The sequence below is a fragment of the Chelonoidis abingdonii genome, chromosome 9 (assembly GCF_003597395.2).
Source record: "Chelonoidis abingdonii isolate Lonesome George chromosome 9, CheloAbing_2.0, whole genome shotgun sequence".
In the NCBI taxonomy this organism is placed as follows: domain Eukaryota; kingdom Metazoa; phylum Chordata; order Testudines; family Testudinidae; genus Chelonoidis; species Chelonoidis abingdonii.
The window spans coordinates 55,301,518-55,314,836 of NC_133777.1; the positions used below are offsets into that span (position 1 = coordinate 55,301,518).

Consider the following 13,319-nt stretch of genomic DNA (forward strand, 5'->3'; position numbering starts at 1 on the left):
GGAAGCCAGAATCATGTGTGTCTGAAATCTAATTTTTTTGTTTCGGGGGGAGTTTGGTTTCTTTTTTTAAAGAGAACACTATGAGATATTGGAGACAATATATTCATCGTCAGTGCAAAATCTAACTTTGGTTTCAGGTGCTGCTGTGGCCAGCTTATTAGTCAACATATTCCAATTCCTCCAAGTACAGCAGCTAACAAAAATGGAGAGGAAACAAAGCAATTGGAACCTCAGCCAGAAAAATGGACCATCAGTAAACACACCCAAACATGTCCAACAGATGCCTATGGAAATCTTGAGTTCCAGGGAGGTGGACATTCAAATAAGGCCATGGTAAGGAACAGAACGCATGCTATACAAACATCTGTCATCTAGATCCCCAGCTCACTGAGGGCCTGATCCAAGCTTGACAGTGTTGGAGACTAGAGTCCTGTGTCTTTCAGCAGAGCAGGTATAGTATACGTAGCCGCAATCCAAGCTTCTCCACTCAAGCATTCCTCTGTGCCTGATCGCTGTTCTAGAAAGAGCCACTCCTGAAATTGCTCCTTGTGCACATTTGTCCCATGGCCTCTCTATAAGACTGCCAAATGAGATACTCTGGGGTGCAAAGGAGAACAACATATTGCAAAACCAATAAAAGTTACAGAAAACAAACACATATGGTTCTCCCATCCCCATTTAATAGAATGCCTGTAGTTTAAAAAGAAATTGCCGTAAGGTCATAATTTTAGAAGTAAATATAATATAAAAAGCCGATGCTTAAGAGGTAGAAAAACTAACAAAACAATGAAATGTTGCATAAGCCAACTTTGGCAATGCAGGTAAGGACTCTAGTTTGGTAGTCAAAACAGGATTCGATTAGTTAAAGAAAACATCTTGATCTTTTTCAGGGAGGTAATTTCCCCTAGTTCAAAATCCTAATGAAAACTTAGTACTTCCCCTTTCCAGCTCAGGCTGGGATTTTTAAAATGGCATCCTGTTTTACTTATAGATTTCATAGATTCCTATACTCCAGGGCCAGAAGGGACCACTGTGATCATCTAGTGTGACCTCCCGTATAACAGTGGCCACAGAACCTCCTCCCACACACACACACAAACTCCTAGAGCATATCTTTTAGCACAGTGTTTCCCAAACTTGGGACGCCACTTGTGAAGGGAAAGCCGGGCTGGTTCGCTCCAGGCCAATGGGAGCTGCTGGAAGCGGCGTGGGCCGAGGGACAGAGCAGCTCCCATTGGCCTGGAGCAGCAAACCATGGCCAGTGGGAGCCACAATTGGCAGAACTTGCCGACAGGGCAGGTAAACAAACCAGCCTGGCCCGCCAGGGGCTTTCCCTACACAAGCAGCATCCCAAGTTTGGGAAACACTGTTTTAGCAAAACGCCCAATCTTGATTTAAAAATTGCCGGAGAAGGATAAACCACCACAATCCATAGTAATTTGTTCCAGTGGTTAATTACTCCCACTGTTAAAATGTATGCCTTGTTCTGAATTTGTCTAGCTTCAACTTCCAGTCATTGGATCATACATTATATCTTTCTCGGCTAGATTGACTACTATCAAATATTTGTTCCCTGTGCAATGAATGGCACGTTCTCAGCTCCTCAACAGTGGAGCAATGCGACTCAGGCTTACTAATTCTTCTCATTACAAGCAATATAGAAACTTTGTGATACACATGTTTAAAAACCATTAAAATCCTTCCTTGCTCATTTTAGACTTGTTGATTCCTCAATTCTCAGTCAATGGAAGGTATCACAAAGAAAACAGCACTGTAATATTAAGGCACTGTTACAAACTATTTTGCAGTATATACGTGTGTCGTTTGACACCAAACCAGATTCTCTGCTTCATCTCATGGTGAAAGACTGGCAACTGGAACTTCCCAAGCTTTTAATCTCTGTCCATGGGGGCCTCCAGAATTTTGAATTGCAACCTAAATTGAAACAAGTATTTGGGAAAGGCCTGATCAAGGCTGCCATGACAACAGGAGCCTGGATTTTCACTGGAGGAGTTAGTACTGGTAAGAAATTACCATCTTCTGAATTTTACTTATGGAGTAAATGTTTCTACATATGGTCTTTCTCATTGGTAGAAGACATGAAAGTGCATAAGTGATTCATAGGTCATATGGTCAGAAGGGACCACTGCAACCATCTCATCCGACCTATTGCATAACACAAGCCATAGGTCTTCCCTGAACTAATTCCTGTTTAAATTAGAGCATATATTTTAGAAAAAATCTAATCTTGATTTAAAATTGCCCAGTGATCCACAACGTTTAGTAATTTTGTCCCAAAAGTTTATTACCCTCTCTGTTAAAAATGTGCACCTTATTTCTAGTCCGAATTTGTTCAGTTCTAGCTTCAACTCCTAGCCATTGGATCTAGTTATGTCTTATCTGGTAGGTTGTAGAGCCTACTATTATCAAATTTCTGTTCCCCATGTTGGTACTTATAGACTGTGATCAAATCACCCTTTAACATTCTCTTTGTCATAGTAAATGGATTGAGGTCTTTGAGTCTTTCACTATAAGGCATGATTTTCAATCCTTGAATCATTCTCCTGGCTCTTCTCTGAACCCTCTCCAACATCCTTCTTGAATAGTGAACACTAAAACTAGATAAAGTATTCCAGTAGTAGTCACACCAGTGCCAAAAACAAAGGTCATCTAACCTGACCTACTTCTACTCAAGATTTTCCTATTTATATATCTAAAGATCACATAAACTCTTTTTGGCTATAGCACTGGACTGGGAGCTCATGTTCAGTTGATTATCCACCATGATCCCCAGGTTTTTTTTCAAAGTCATTGCTTCCAATGATACAGTCCCCCATCCTATAAACATGGCCTGTACTCTTTGTTCCTGGATGTTATGAGCTTATTGAAACACACATGACTTGCATCCAGTTTATCAAGTGATCCAGTTTGCTCTGTATCAGTCACCTGTCCTCTTAAGGACATAAGAATGGCCATAGTGGGTCAGACCCATGGTCCATCTAGCCCAGTATTCTGTCTTCTGACAGTAACTGGTACCAGATGCTTCAGAAGGAGTGAACAGAACAGGGCAATATATTGAATGACCTAAAATCTCATAATGCCTGTATATAAATCCCTGGTACGCCTACCCCCTATCTTGAATCTGCGTACATCTGCATACAGATCTGGTTGCCCCCTCTCAAAAAAGATATATTGGAATTGGAAAAGGTACAGAGAAGGGCAACAAAAATGATTAAGGGTATGGAACAGCTTCTGTATGAGGAGAGATTTAAAAGATTGGGAGTTTTCAGCTTAGAAAAGCGATGACTAAGGGGGATATGATAGAGGTCTATGAAATCTTGACTGGTGTGGAGAAAATGAATAAGGAACTAAGATAACACATGAACTAGGGGTCACCCAATGAAATTAATAGGCAACAGGTTTAAAATAAACAAAAGGAAGTACCGTATATACTCGATCATAAGCCGGTTCGTTTATAAGCTGACCCCCCCCAGATGGATAAATAAAAATGGAAAAATTTTATAACCCGTTCATAAGCCAACCCTATAATTCAGGGGTCAGCAAACTTTGGCTCTCAGGCCATCAGGATAAGCTGCTGGTGGGCAGAGATGGTTTGTTTACCTTGAGCATCTGCAGGCACAGAGGTAAACCTAAGTAAACAAAGTGTCCCAGTGTTCCAGCTGCTTACCCTGACAGGCTGGGACAGCAACTGGTGGGGAAATTTTTTGTGAGGGAGAAACTGGGAGTCAGGAGTAACTTCTGTGACCACTCCCCACATGACCCTACTTCTAGCCTGGGACCCCCACAGTCTCCGCACCCCATCCCTTCCCACCTTATCTGGGGAGGATGTCTCTGGCCTGGCTGGAGCTGCTCCAGCAGGCTGGGCAGTGCAGCCACAGCCTGCTCTGGTGGGCCAGACCGGGCAGCGCGGCTGCAGCATGTTCCAGCGGGCTGGATCGGGTGGCGTGGCCACAGCATGCTCGGGTTGGGCCGGGTGGTGCGGCAACAGCATGCTTGGGCTGGGCCAGGCGACACGGCCACAGGATGTTCCGGCGGGCCGGGCAGTGTGGCCACAGTCTGGTCTGGGGGACGGGGCCAAGCAGCACAGCTGCAGCCTGCCAACCGTGGAGCTGCAGTTGCTTCGGAGACTTGGGGGAGAGCAGCATGGCCAGAGGTGGAGAGACACTGGCCCCACCTCTTCGCTTCTGGCTCTGCTGGCTGTGCTGCCTCTCCTTGCTCCCTCTGTTGGGGGAAGCGACTGTGTCCCACTTCTCCCTCTCTATGCCTGTTTATAAGCCACACCCCTTCTCTGGTACGTCCCTTTTTTACTAAAAAATTCGGCTCATGAACGAGTATATGTGGTACTACATCACACAACACACAGTCAGTCTGTGGAACTCTTTGCCAGGGGATGTTGTGAAGGCCAAAAATATAACAGGGTTCAGAAAAGAACTAGATAAGTTCATTGAGGATAGGTCCATCAATGGCTATTAGCCAGGATGGGCAGGGGTGCACCACCATTCTCTGAGTGTCCCTAGCCTCTGTTTACCAGAAACTGGGAGTGGGCGATAGAGAATGGATCACCTGATGATTGCCTTGTTCTGTTCATGCCCTCTAAAGCACCTGGCACTGGCCGCTGTCAGAAGACTTGGATACTGGGCTAGATGGACCACTGGTCTGACCCAGTATGGTCATTCTTATGTTCGTCCAGTGGATTCACTGATTTTTTGCCCCACTCTTCATTATTTACCACTTCCCCAATTTTTGTGTCATCTGCAAGATTTTGTTTTTTTCTGAGTCACTGATAAAAAGGTTAGAAAGCAGAGGGCCAAGAACCAGTCACATACTTTCAGATTGTAAAATGTAATTGTAAATGGGGAATCATCACTGTCCGTCAGTTTTTAATCCATTTGATGTGTGCTATGTTGATACTGACTGAGCTTCGACATATTCAAATGTAATTTCTTTTAACCATATTTCTAGTATATGGTGGGCAGGGTTAATTACACTGTATCTTTATAAATGGTTATTTCATAGAAAATGTATGCAAACTAAGGGCCTGATCCTGCATTATGATGCAGGCAGGCAGATCTCTGTGCCTGTGTGGGGGCCTCTTTGACAGATGTTTTATAGGTATATATTACATGCCCTCCTAAGACACTCACAAATGTAAGATGGTGATTGCTCTCGATGAGAACAATTTTTAAATAAATAAATGTTTGATTTATTAGATATCTATCATCTAGCTTGCTACCGTATCTCACACACAAGAAGACCCCAGTTTTGCCAAGACTTACCAAGCTTTGCCAAGACTTAAACTAACACACTGTGAATAGTCACACTAAAGCCAATGGTACTAATCACAGTGTGTCAGTTTAAGCTCCAAATGAGAGTCTTTGCAGGACTGGAGTTGAAGTGACTTCAGTGGGGCTTCATGAAGATGCAGGGTTCACCCACACACATTACAATATAAGATCAGTGCCTAAGAAAGCAACTGGAATAAGGATGGTTTCTCTCTTTGTGATCTACTACTTCAAAGTGTAGTCTAAGTCCAGGTACTCCTAGGAGGCAGTTACCTGCCTCAGCTTCAGTTTTGACTGTTTCACTCCATTTCTAGTTTCCTGGACTTCCGAGCAATATCTGAATTATTGCATTTCCTCAAGCTAAAGTAAAGTTGACTAATTTTTCTTGGTGTATCATAAGTCATAGCTATTAGAAGTGGTAAAGTCTTATTTGGTCATTTAGACCCATCTCCTTTTCCATACAGGATTATTTTCCATTGTATATTATCCAGAGCTTTGTCAACTTCAGTTATAAATTATTCAAGGAATGGTTCTTTCATCAATACCTTTGGAAGGCTATTCTAAGTGTGTCAACAAAATGAAGAGACAACATAGGACGAGGGGTGGTGTTATAACGTTTTTCACTCGTATTTTATGGTTTTTATATTTAAATGGACCCTATCAACTTGAAACTCACATTTCCCTGCAACAAAACTTCTCTCTCTTTTACTTACAAATAGCACCTAAGATTGCTAGAACTGAAAAAAAATAGCAAAAAGTACTTTTTGTTATTTTTGTTTGTTTTCTTTGTGTATTTTATAGTGCTTTCTCCCCCTTGATGTGAAGACGCTTGTATACAGAGCAAGGGAGCAGAAAACTGTTTCATATAAAACAAATTAAAGATTTTTTTTAAATTTCAAAGCATATTATTTAAAGGATGATTTTTCAAAAACTAGAGTTTTCTGAAAACAGTTTCAAAAATTATGTGTGCCTTTCAAGTATATTATGCTGTAAAGTTAGAAAAAGTAGCTAACTACTTATCAGCATTTCAGCATAAGCCTCTGATGTGGCTTATGACACTTATGCATAAGTGTCAATAATGAATTTGAATGAATTGTACCTATAGGAGTAATTCGCCATGTGGGAGATGCCTTGAAAGATCATTCTTCCAAGTCCAGAGGACGAATCTGTGCCATAGGAATTGCACCATGGGGCATTGTGGAAAATAAAGAGGATCTGATTGGGAAAGATGTAAGTCTCTACTGTAAGAAAACTCTCATAGTGGGATATCAACTGTGTAACAAAATGCATGTTTCATCTGTTTGCAGTTCTTGTGTATTTGTGTTTTTCTCTCTTTCCAGAGTATTTCTAGAGCTGAAATTAATGTACGTTATTCTAACATTCTCCATCTGATTATGCTCAAAATGTTTTGCTGAGGAAAGGAGGAAGAAGGTAACAGTAGCTGGGCAGACACGTGGCATCTGCTCCATGTACAACGAGGAAGGGAAGGAGCTGAAGATGATAATTTACCCTTAGTCTCTCAATGGAGACATGAGAGAGGGTATATTTGTCATCAGTGTTCTAAGGGTTAATAGATGTTGATTGATTTTAATCTTGAATTCAAGCATATTGCACGTGGCTCTGTGATCTCCAGCAGCTACTACTGATGACACAAAGGACAATTCATGCAAGCTATGAAGGTGTTCTGTTTTCAGCACAGCTATAGATATAATTGATGTGTCACAGATAGACGATGCCTGTGTTCTTCTAGGAAACTGATTACTCTTTAGAACACTTTTTCAGTAAAGATATACTTAAGATGTATTCATTTCACTTGTTGCCATACCAATACAAAATAAGTACAGTATGTGTAGCTAAAAAGGTACTGCTTTAATGCAAGTAGCAGGAGCCTGTTTTTTGTGTACTGGAAACTGCTGGGTTCTAACCCCAATGTTATATGCTGAGAGTTTTGTAGACATCCAGGGTGCCCATACATGGGCAACACAAAGGATTCATTATAGATTGGCACTCAGCTGTTGAATATGAATTACTCGGGGCTCCACGTTATGCAGAAGAAAATTTTGGCAAATTGGCTGAGGGAATTACACAATACAATGGCTATGGAGAAGGTTTTTAGCACTTGTAAAGTAGCAAGTGAGAGATCCTTTAGTTACTGGCTGGACAGCTAAAGACAGGTTGTTGTTTATTTCAGATTATACAGGCCTCTATTAGTAGATGCTCTTCTTGGTGCGGCATGTCGTTATTTTGAAAATTGTGGCTGTGGGTTTATTACATGTGTATATATAGTAGTAAGTAAAGCCTTTTTTTCATCTTTATGCACATATCCCTTTGACAGGTGTCAAGAGTTTACCAAACAATGTCAAACCCTCTAAGTAAGCTCTGTGTGCTCAACAGTTCTCATACACACTTCATCTTAGCAGACAACGGCACACTTGGTAAATATGGAGCTGAAGTTAAGTTGCGACGTCAACTGGAAAAACACATCTCCCTTCAGAAAATTAACACACGTAAGTTCAATGGGAGATTGTAGACAAACTGTGAACATTAATATCTTGAACGAAGTGAATTTTCAAAAAAAATTATTTTTGTTGGACTGAAATTTAGATTTTTTTGTGCCGGTTGTTGACCAGAGACTGAAACTTATTCAGATCAGTGTAACTGGAACACAAACATATGCTTCCTGATTACTAACACAGAAGGCTTGAATCTAACAGGATGGGAAACATAGAAGAGTAAGGATCAGAAAAGGAGGAAGGGAAGGTGAGGAATAATAGAGAGAAGGAAATTCAATGACACAAGACTTTCAGTGAAAGAGATTCATGAAGGAAAAGAAAGATAAAGATATTTTATGTACTTCAAGCCAATGTTCAGAAGCCTCACTGAATACACTCTAGGGAATAATGCTTCGTCTAATTTCTTTTAACCAATATTCTGTGAATCTCTGTGGTTCCTGTTTCCAAGAGTGTGCGCTAACATTTTTTATTTCTCTCTATTTGGGTTTGTATCCCCTGAGTTTCGCTTTGTATTTCACAGTCAAAAATTCTACAACTCTTCCGATGAATCTAACCAGAGATTTGGATTTTTAATGAATCTCTAACCTAGGCAAATCTCATCTAGTTTAAGGGTTTCACATGTAAAGTTCATGCAGATCTGGTGTTTACTTCTTCCCCATTATCCATTTCTAAATAATTTATCAGATGCATTTTGTGTGATTTCTCTCAAGACTTGATCAGTGATTTCTTTCTCCATTGAACCTTCTGTAACATCCTGATCTCGAAAAAAATTATAAAAAAGTAAATAGATAAATGGGAGAGATGGCTGGGCTGGTTTTCCTGTGGTTGCCCAGCTGTAATTATTTTTATTCTAAATAATGCGTAGTTATTGAATAATGTCTCAAAATAGGAGGCCGATTTGGGAATCTGCAACTGAGACAAGGGCAAAACAAAAACTACATTCATCAACATGTCAGCTTTAAAAATTTTCTGCTGCCTCTTCAGACATATCATTGAAGTTTGGTCTCTTGAGCTTATTATCAGAGGACTGGAAGTGGGCACACTTTAAAAATAACAGTTAAAAACGTTAATTAGATCTCCTGAGTTTCAGAATTTGGCATTCACCAGGTATGGATTCCTAAACTTTGGCAGGAATAACTAGGCTTGAAAATACTCCATGTTATCTAATAAATATTAATAGTCATTGATTTTTCCCCCTCACTCAAAAATCAATGGGAGGAAAAACAGCATCATTAATAATTTATTGTACTTTTTAAATAGTCTATGATCTTGCTTGGTGGGGAGGTGGGGATATGAGGTAGGTGAGAGAGAGAAGTTAATATGAAATAATAATATTTTTTAGAACCCTGCCTGGATACAAAATTTGTATCTGCATCCGATCCATGGATATAAAGCAGATAACCACAGATTTGCAGGGCTCTAATTATTTTCTCTTTTTGATACCCCCTGATTTCATGAAGGTCTTATGAAATATTTGAAACCTTTGTAAAACCAGGGTTTTGTAAAAATAAACTTTGGTTTTGATGTGAATTTCAGAGAACGTGGAGATTTGGGGTCAGAAAATCTGGTTTTACGTAAGTAATATGATTTTTATTTTTGAACCTGTTAGGAATCAACTTCAGCCAGTGGGCCAATTTGTTCTCTCAGTTGCAACCAGATACCCAGTGCTTTTACAGTGGTGTAACTGAGAAAAGAATTTGGTCCATTACTTTTCAAATCAACAATAGTTAGTATATGTAAAGGGGGCTTTTTAATTTCAAGATTGAAAAAATAAGGTGATTATTTTAAAAAAAAATCATTAAAAATAAAATCTTTCCTATAGCTGAAATAAATCTTAACATTTTAGTGCCTCAAGTAATGATTATCCTAGGGAGCTTTCAGTGGCTGTTATTTCTTAAATAAGAGGAAATCAATTCAAAATAGCAGTGGCATAGGGACTGATAGCAGCTACTAATTAGGGTTTTTAAATGGCCTTAAAAAAGCAGAAGAACATAATAGAGTGTCAGGTAAAGGCTAAAGCACCTTTGTTTTATACACTTCTGGAGTTTGGTTTTCTTCTTTTCTTGTTTAATTGGTGTTTGGTCATTTCACCATCTATAAAACTAAATTTGGGAATCTGACAAAGTACAGGAGTTAACAACATGCTTTGTGGGAAGCCTCAATCCAGTTACTAGTGGCCACATAATTTAAAAAATAGAAGTCACTCCAAGTGGCACTATTTGGCACCCTTCTTGGACGTCTAAGCAGAGATGTGAAAGGCTCAAAGGTAGTGATCAATAGCTCCATGTCCAGTCAGCAGCCGGTATCAAGCGGAGTGCCCCAAGGCTCAGTCCTGGGGCCAGTTTTGTTCAATATCTTCATTAATGATCTGGAGGATGGCATGGACTGCACCCTCAGCAAGTTCGCAGATGACACTAAACTGGGAGGAGTGGTAGATAACGCTGGAGGGTAGAAATAGGATAAAGAGACACCTAGACAAATTAGAGGATTGGGCCAAAATAAATCTGGTGAGATTCAACAAGGACAAGTGCAGAGTCCTGCACTTAGGCCAGAAGAATCCCGTGCACTGCTACAGACTAGAGACTGAATGGCTAGGCAGCAGTTCTGCAGAAAAGGACTTAGGGGTTACAGTGGACGAGAAGCTGGATATGAGTCAATAGTGTGCCCTTGTTGCCAAGAAGGCTAATGGCATTTTGGGCTGTATAAGTAGGGGCATTGCCAGAAGATCGAGGGACGTGATCATTCCCCTCTATTCGACATTGGTGAGGCCTCATCTGAAGTACTGTGTCCAGTTTTGGGCCCCATCCTACAAGAAGGATGTGGAAATATTGGAAAAAGAGCCAGCGCGAGGGCAACAAAAATGATTAGGGGCTGCATTCACGTGACTTATGAGGAGAGGCTGAGGAACTGGGGATGTTCTGAGGGAACTGGGATTGTTTATTCTGCAGAAGAGAAGAAAGAGGGGGGATTTGATAGCTGCTTTCAACTACCTGAAAGGAAGTTCCAAAGAGGATGAATCTAGACTGTTCTCAGTGGTAGCAGATAACAGAACAAGGAGTAATGGTCTCAAGTTGCAGTAGGGGAGGTTTAGGTTGGATATTAGGAAAAAAATTTCACTAGGAGGGTGGTGAAGCACTGGAATGGGTTACTTAGGGAGGTGGTGGAATCTCCTTGGTTAGAGGTTTTTAAGGTCAGGCTTGACAAAGCCCTGGCTGGGATGATTGAGTTGGGGATTGGTCCTGCTTTCAGGACTGCCGGGGAGTGGGGGGAAGTGGGGCAATTTGCCCCAGGTCCCACAGGGGCCCCCGTGAGAATATAGTATTCTATAGTATTGCAACTTTTTTTATGGAAGGGGCCTCCAAAATTGCTTTACCCCAGACCCCCTGAATCCTCTGGGCAGCCCTGCCTGCTTTGAGCAGGGGGTTGGACTAGATGACCTCTTGAGGTCTCTTCCAACCCTGATATTCTATGATTCTATGATTCAGTGGGCATAAAGGCTGAACCAATCTCTGGGATTCCTCCAGATCAGATATAGGATGCATTGGCTGGACAGTGTGGGGAGACTTGACCTACCGCTGTCCATGCTGTGCCTGTTCTGCAGAGAGATAAATTAAATATGCAGGGTTGCTGTTGTGGTACCTTCCACTGTTTCTCCGTGAACTTTTTAAAAAAACAGACAAACTCTTTATGAAAAGTTGATCATTTTACAGAATTAAGAACTTGATCCAAATGCTTATGGGTAGTGAAATCAGACAGCTTGCACCTAATGCTTTTTGCCTTGCATTTTCCTGAGTTGTAAGTGATCGTGTGACCAAGACTCCAGAGACCATGTGACCTGTGGGCTTCCCTTTGTCATCCTATGCCTGGAGTTCATAGTGAGGCAGGGACAGCAAAGGGATGCTCAGCTGTCATCCCTTACATCGGCCAGCCATTTCAACCTAATGATAAAGAGAGCAAATTAATGCTTCTATCTGAAGAGAAAGCATAGATGGATGTCATGTTGAGGATGACATGGTGTATAAGTAAGAAACTAGTCAAAAGTAGCAAGGAGACAATAGCCTGGAGCCATCAGAATATTAATTGGGGTAATAAGGTATTAGAGTTAGTATAGTTCAGGGGTCGGCAACCTTTCAGAAGTGGTGTGCCGAGTCTTCATTTGTTCACTCTAATTTAAGGTTTTGTGTGCCAGTAATACATTTTAACGTTTTTAGAAGGTCTCTTTCTATACGTTTATAATATATAACTAAATTATTGTTGTATGTAAAGTTTAAGAAGCTTCATTTAAAATTAAATTAAAATGCAGAGCCTCCTGGACTGGTGGCCAGAACCTGGGCAATGTGAGTGCCACTGAAAACCAGCTCCTGTGCCGCCTTCGGCACCTGTGCCATAAGTTGCCTACCCCTCGTATAGTTGATCTAGCTACAGATGGACTCTAACAAGATTCCCATGCAACTGAGATTGCAAAACGGATCACTTACCGCATGTGTGAATAAATAGACAGTAAGTAGCAGTACCGAAGAAAGTTGGCTTGGAGACATTTTGCTTGCTTTCTTTTGAGGCTGTGGAGAAACATAGGCAATATCTTTCACGCCATCACCCAATCATGCACATCCTCCATTTCTTTTCCTGAAGCTTCCTCGCTGCTCTGGTTCACTGGGAAGCCATAACACAGAATTCACACACGTTGACACCATTCCACCTATTTGAAACAAATCCAGTACCGTTACTGGTGTTTAATGACACATCTGTTTCTTTTACAGGTCTGGGACAAGGTGTGCCCGTGGTTGGGCTCATAGTTGAAGGGGGTCCCAATGTGATCTCTATTGTCCTGGAATGCCTGCGAGAAGAGCCCCCTCTGCCCGTTGTGATCTGTGATGGCAGTGGACGAGCATCTGACATTCTGTCTTTTGCACACAAATATTCTGAAGAAGGGGGGTAAGATTTTTAGGATCATTACAAAGCCTGTGGACAGATCAGGGCATTGGTGATATGATACTACCCAGTTTGCCTCTATGTTGCCAGTAGAGGTGGATGAAAATTTTGAAATTTTGACACAAGCTTTCATTCAAGTTACAAAATTGGATTTTAAAAACAAAAAGGATAAAATGTTCACGAAAATGTCCTGTTTTAATTCACCAACACATTTCTCAGTTTTCCCATCTTCACCATCTTTCTAGTCTTCTATAGTGTATTCAAATTTAATTGAAATAACGTATCAGAAATCAGTCTGTTTGATAGCTCACTGCTGCATGGTTGTCTATTGCAGTATGCTTGGACGCTATGTCCAGTTTCCCTATCAGATGATGATGAGATAATTGCATTGCTTGATGATGAGGAATCTTTGGAGTCTCTGCTTTCAGATTAGAGAGAGTAATTTTCTGATGAGCTCTTAATTTATCTATATTTTGTACCTTCAACAGTTTTGCTGCTCTGAATGTCTGTTGGTAATATTTGCCATCTTCTTGAAGTAAATGTTTTATGAAGAATCCAATGAAGGTTGGAG

General features: G+C 40.9%; 1 protein-coding gene across 2 annotated transcripts in view; it reads left to right on the forward strand.

Annotated features, from left to right (window-relative positions):
• Positions 1–249: 249 nt before the first annotated feature.
• Positions 250–13,319, forward strand: part of LOC116822295 (transient receptor potential cation channel subfamily M member 1) — a 35,974-nt gene continuing 22,904 nt past the window's right edge. The window contains exons 1-5 of one of the 2 annotated variants that reach the window (XM_032776063.2): positions 250–333; positions 1,809–2,022; positions 6,409–6,533; positions 7,639–7,810; positions 12,577–12,751. In XM_032776063.2, coding sequence (XP_032631954.2) covers positions 331–333; positions 1,809–2,022; positions 6,409–6,533; positions 7,639–7,810; positions 12,577–12,751 — 689 coding nt within the window. In that variant the 5' untranslated portion in view covers positions 250–330. Of the gene's footprint in view, positions 334–1,808; positions 2,023–6,408; positions 6,534–7,638; positions 7,811–12,576; positions 12,756–13,319 lie in introns of those variants that run through there. The other variant, XM_075069567.1, reaches the window with a different exon arrangement.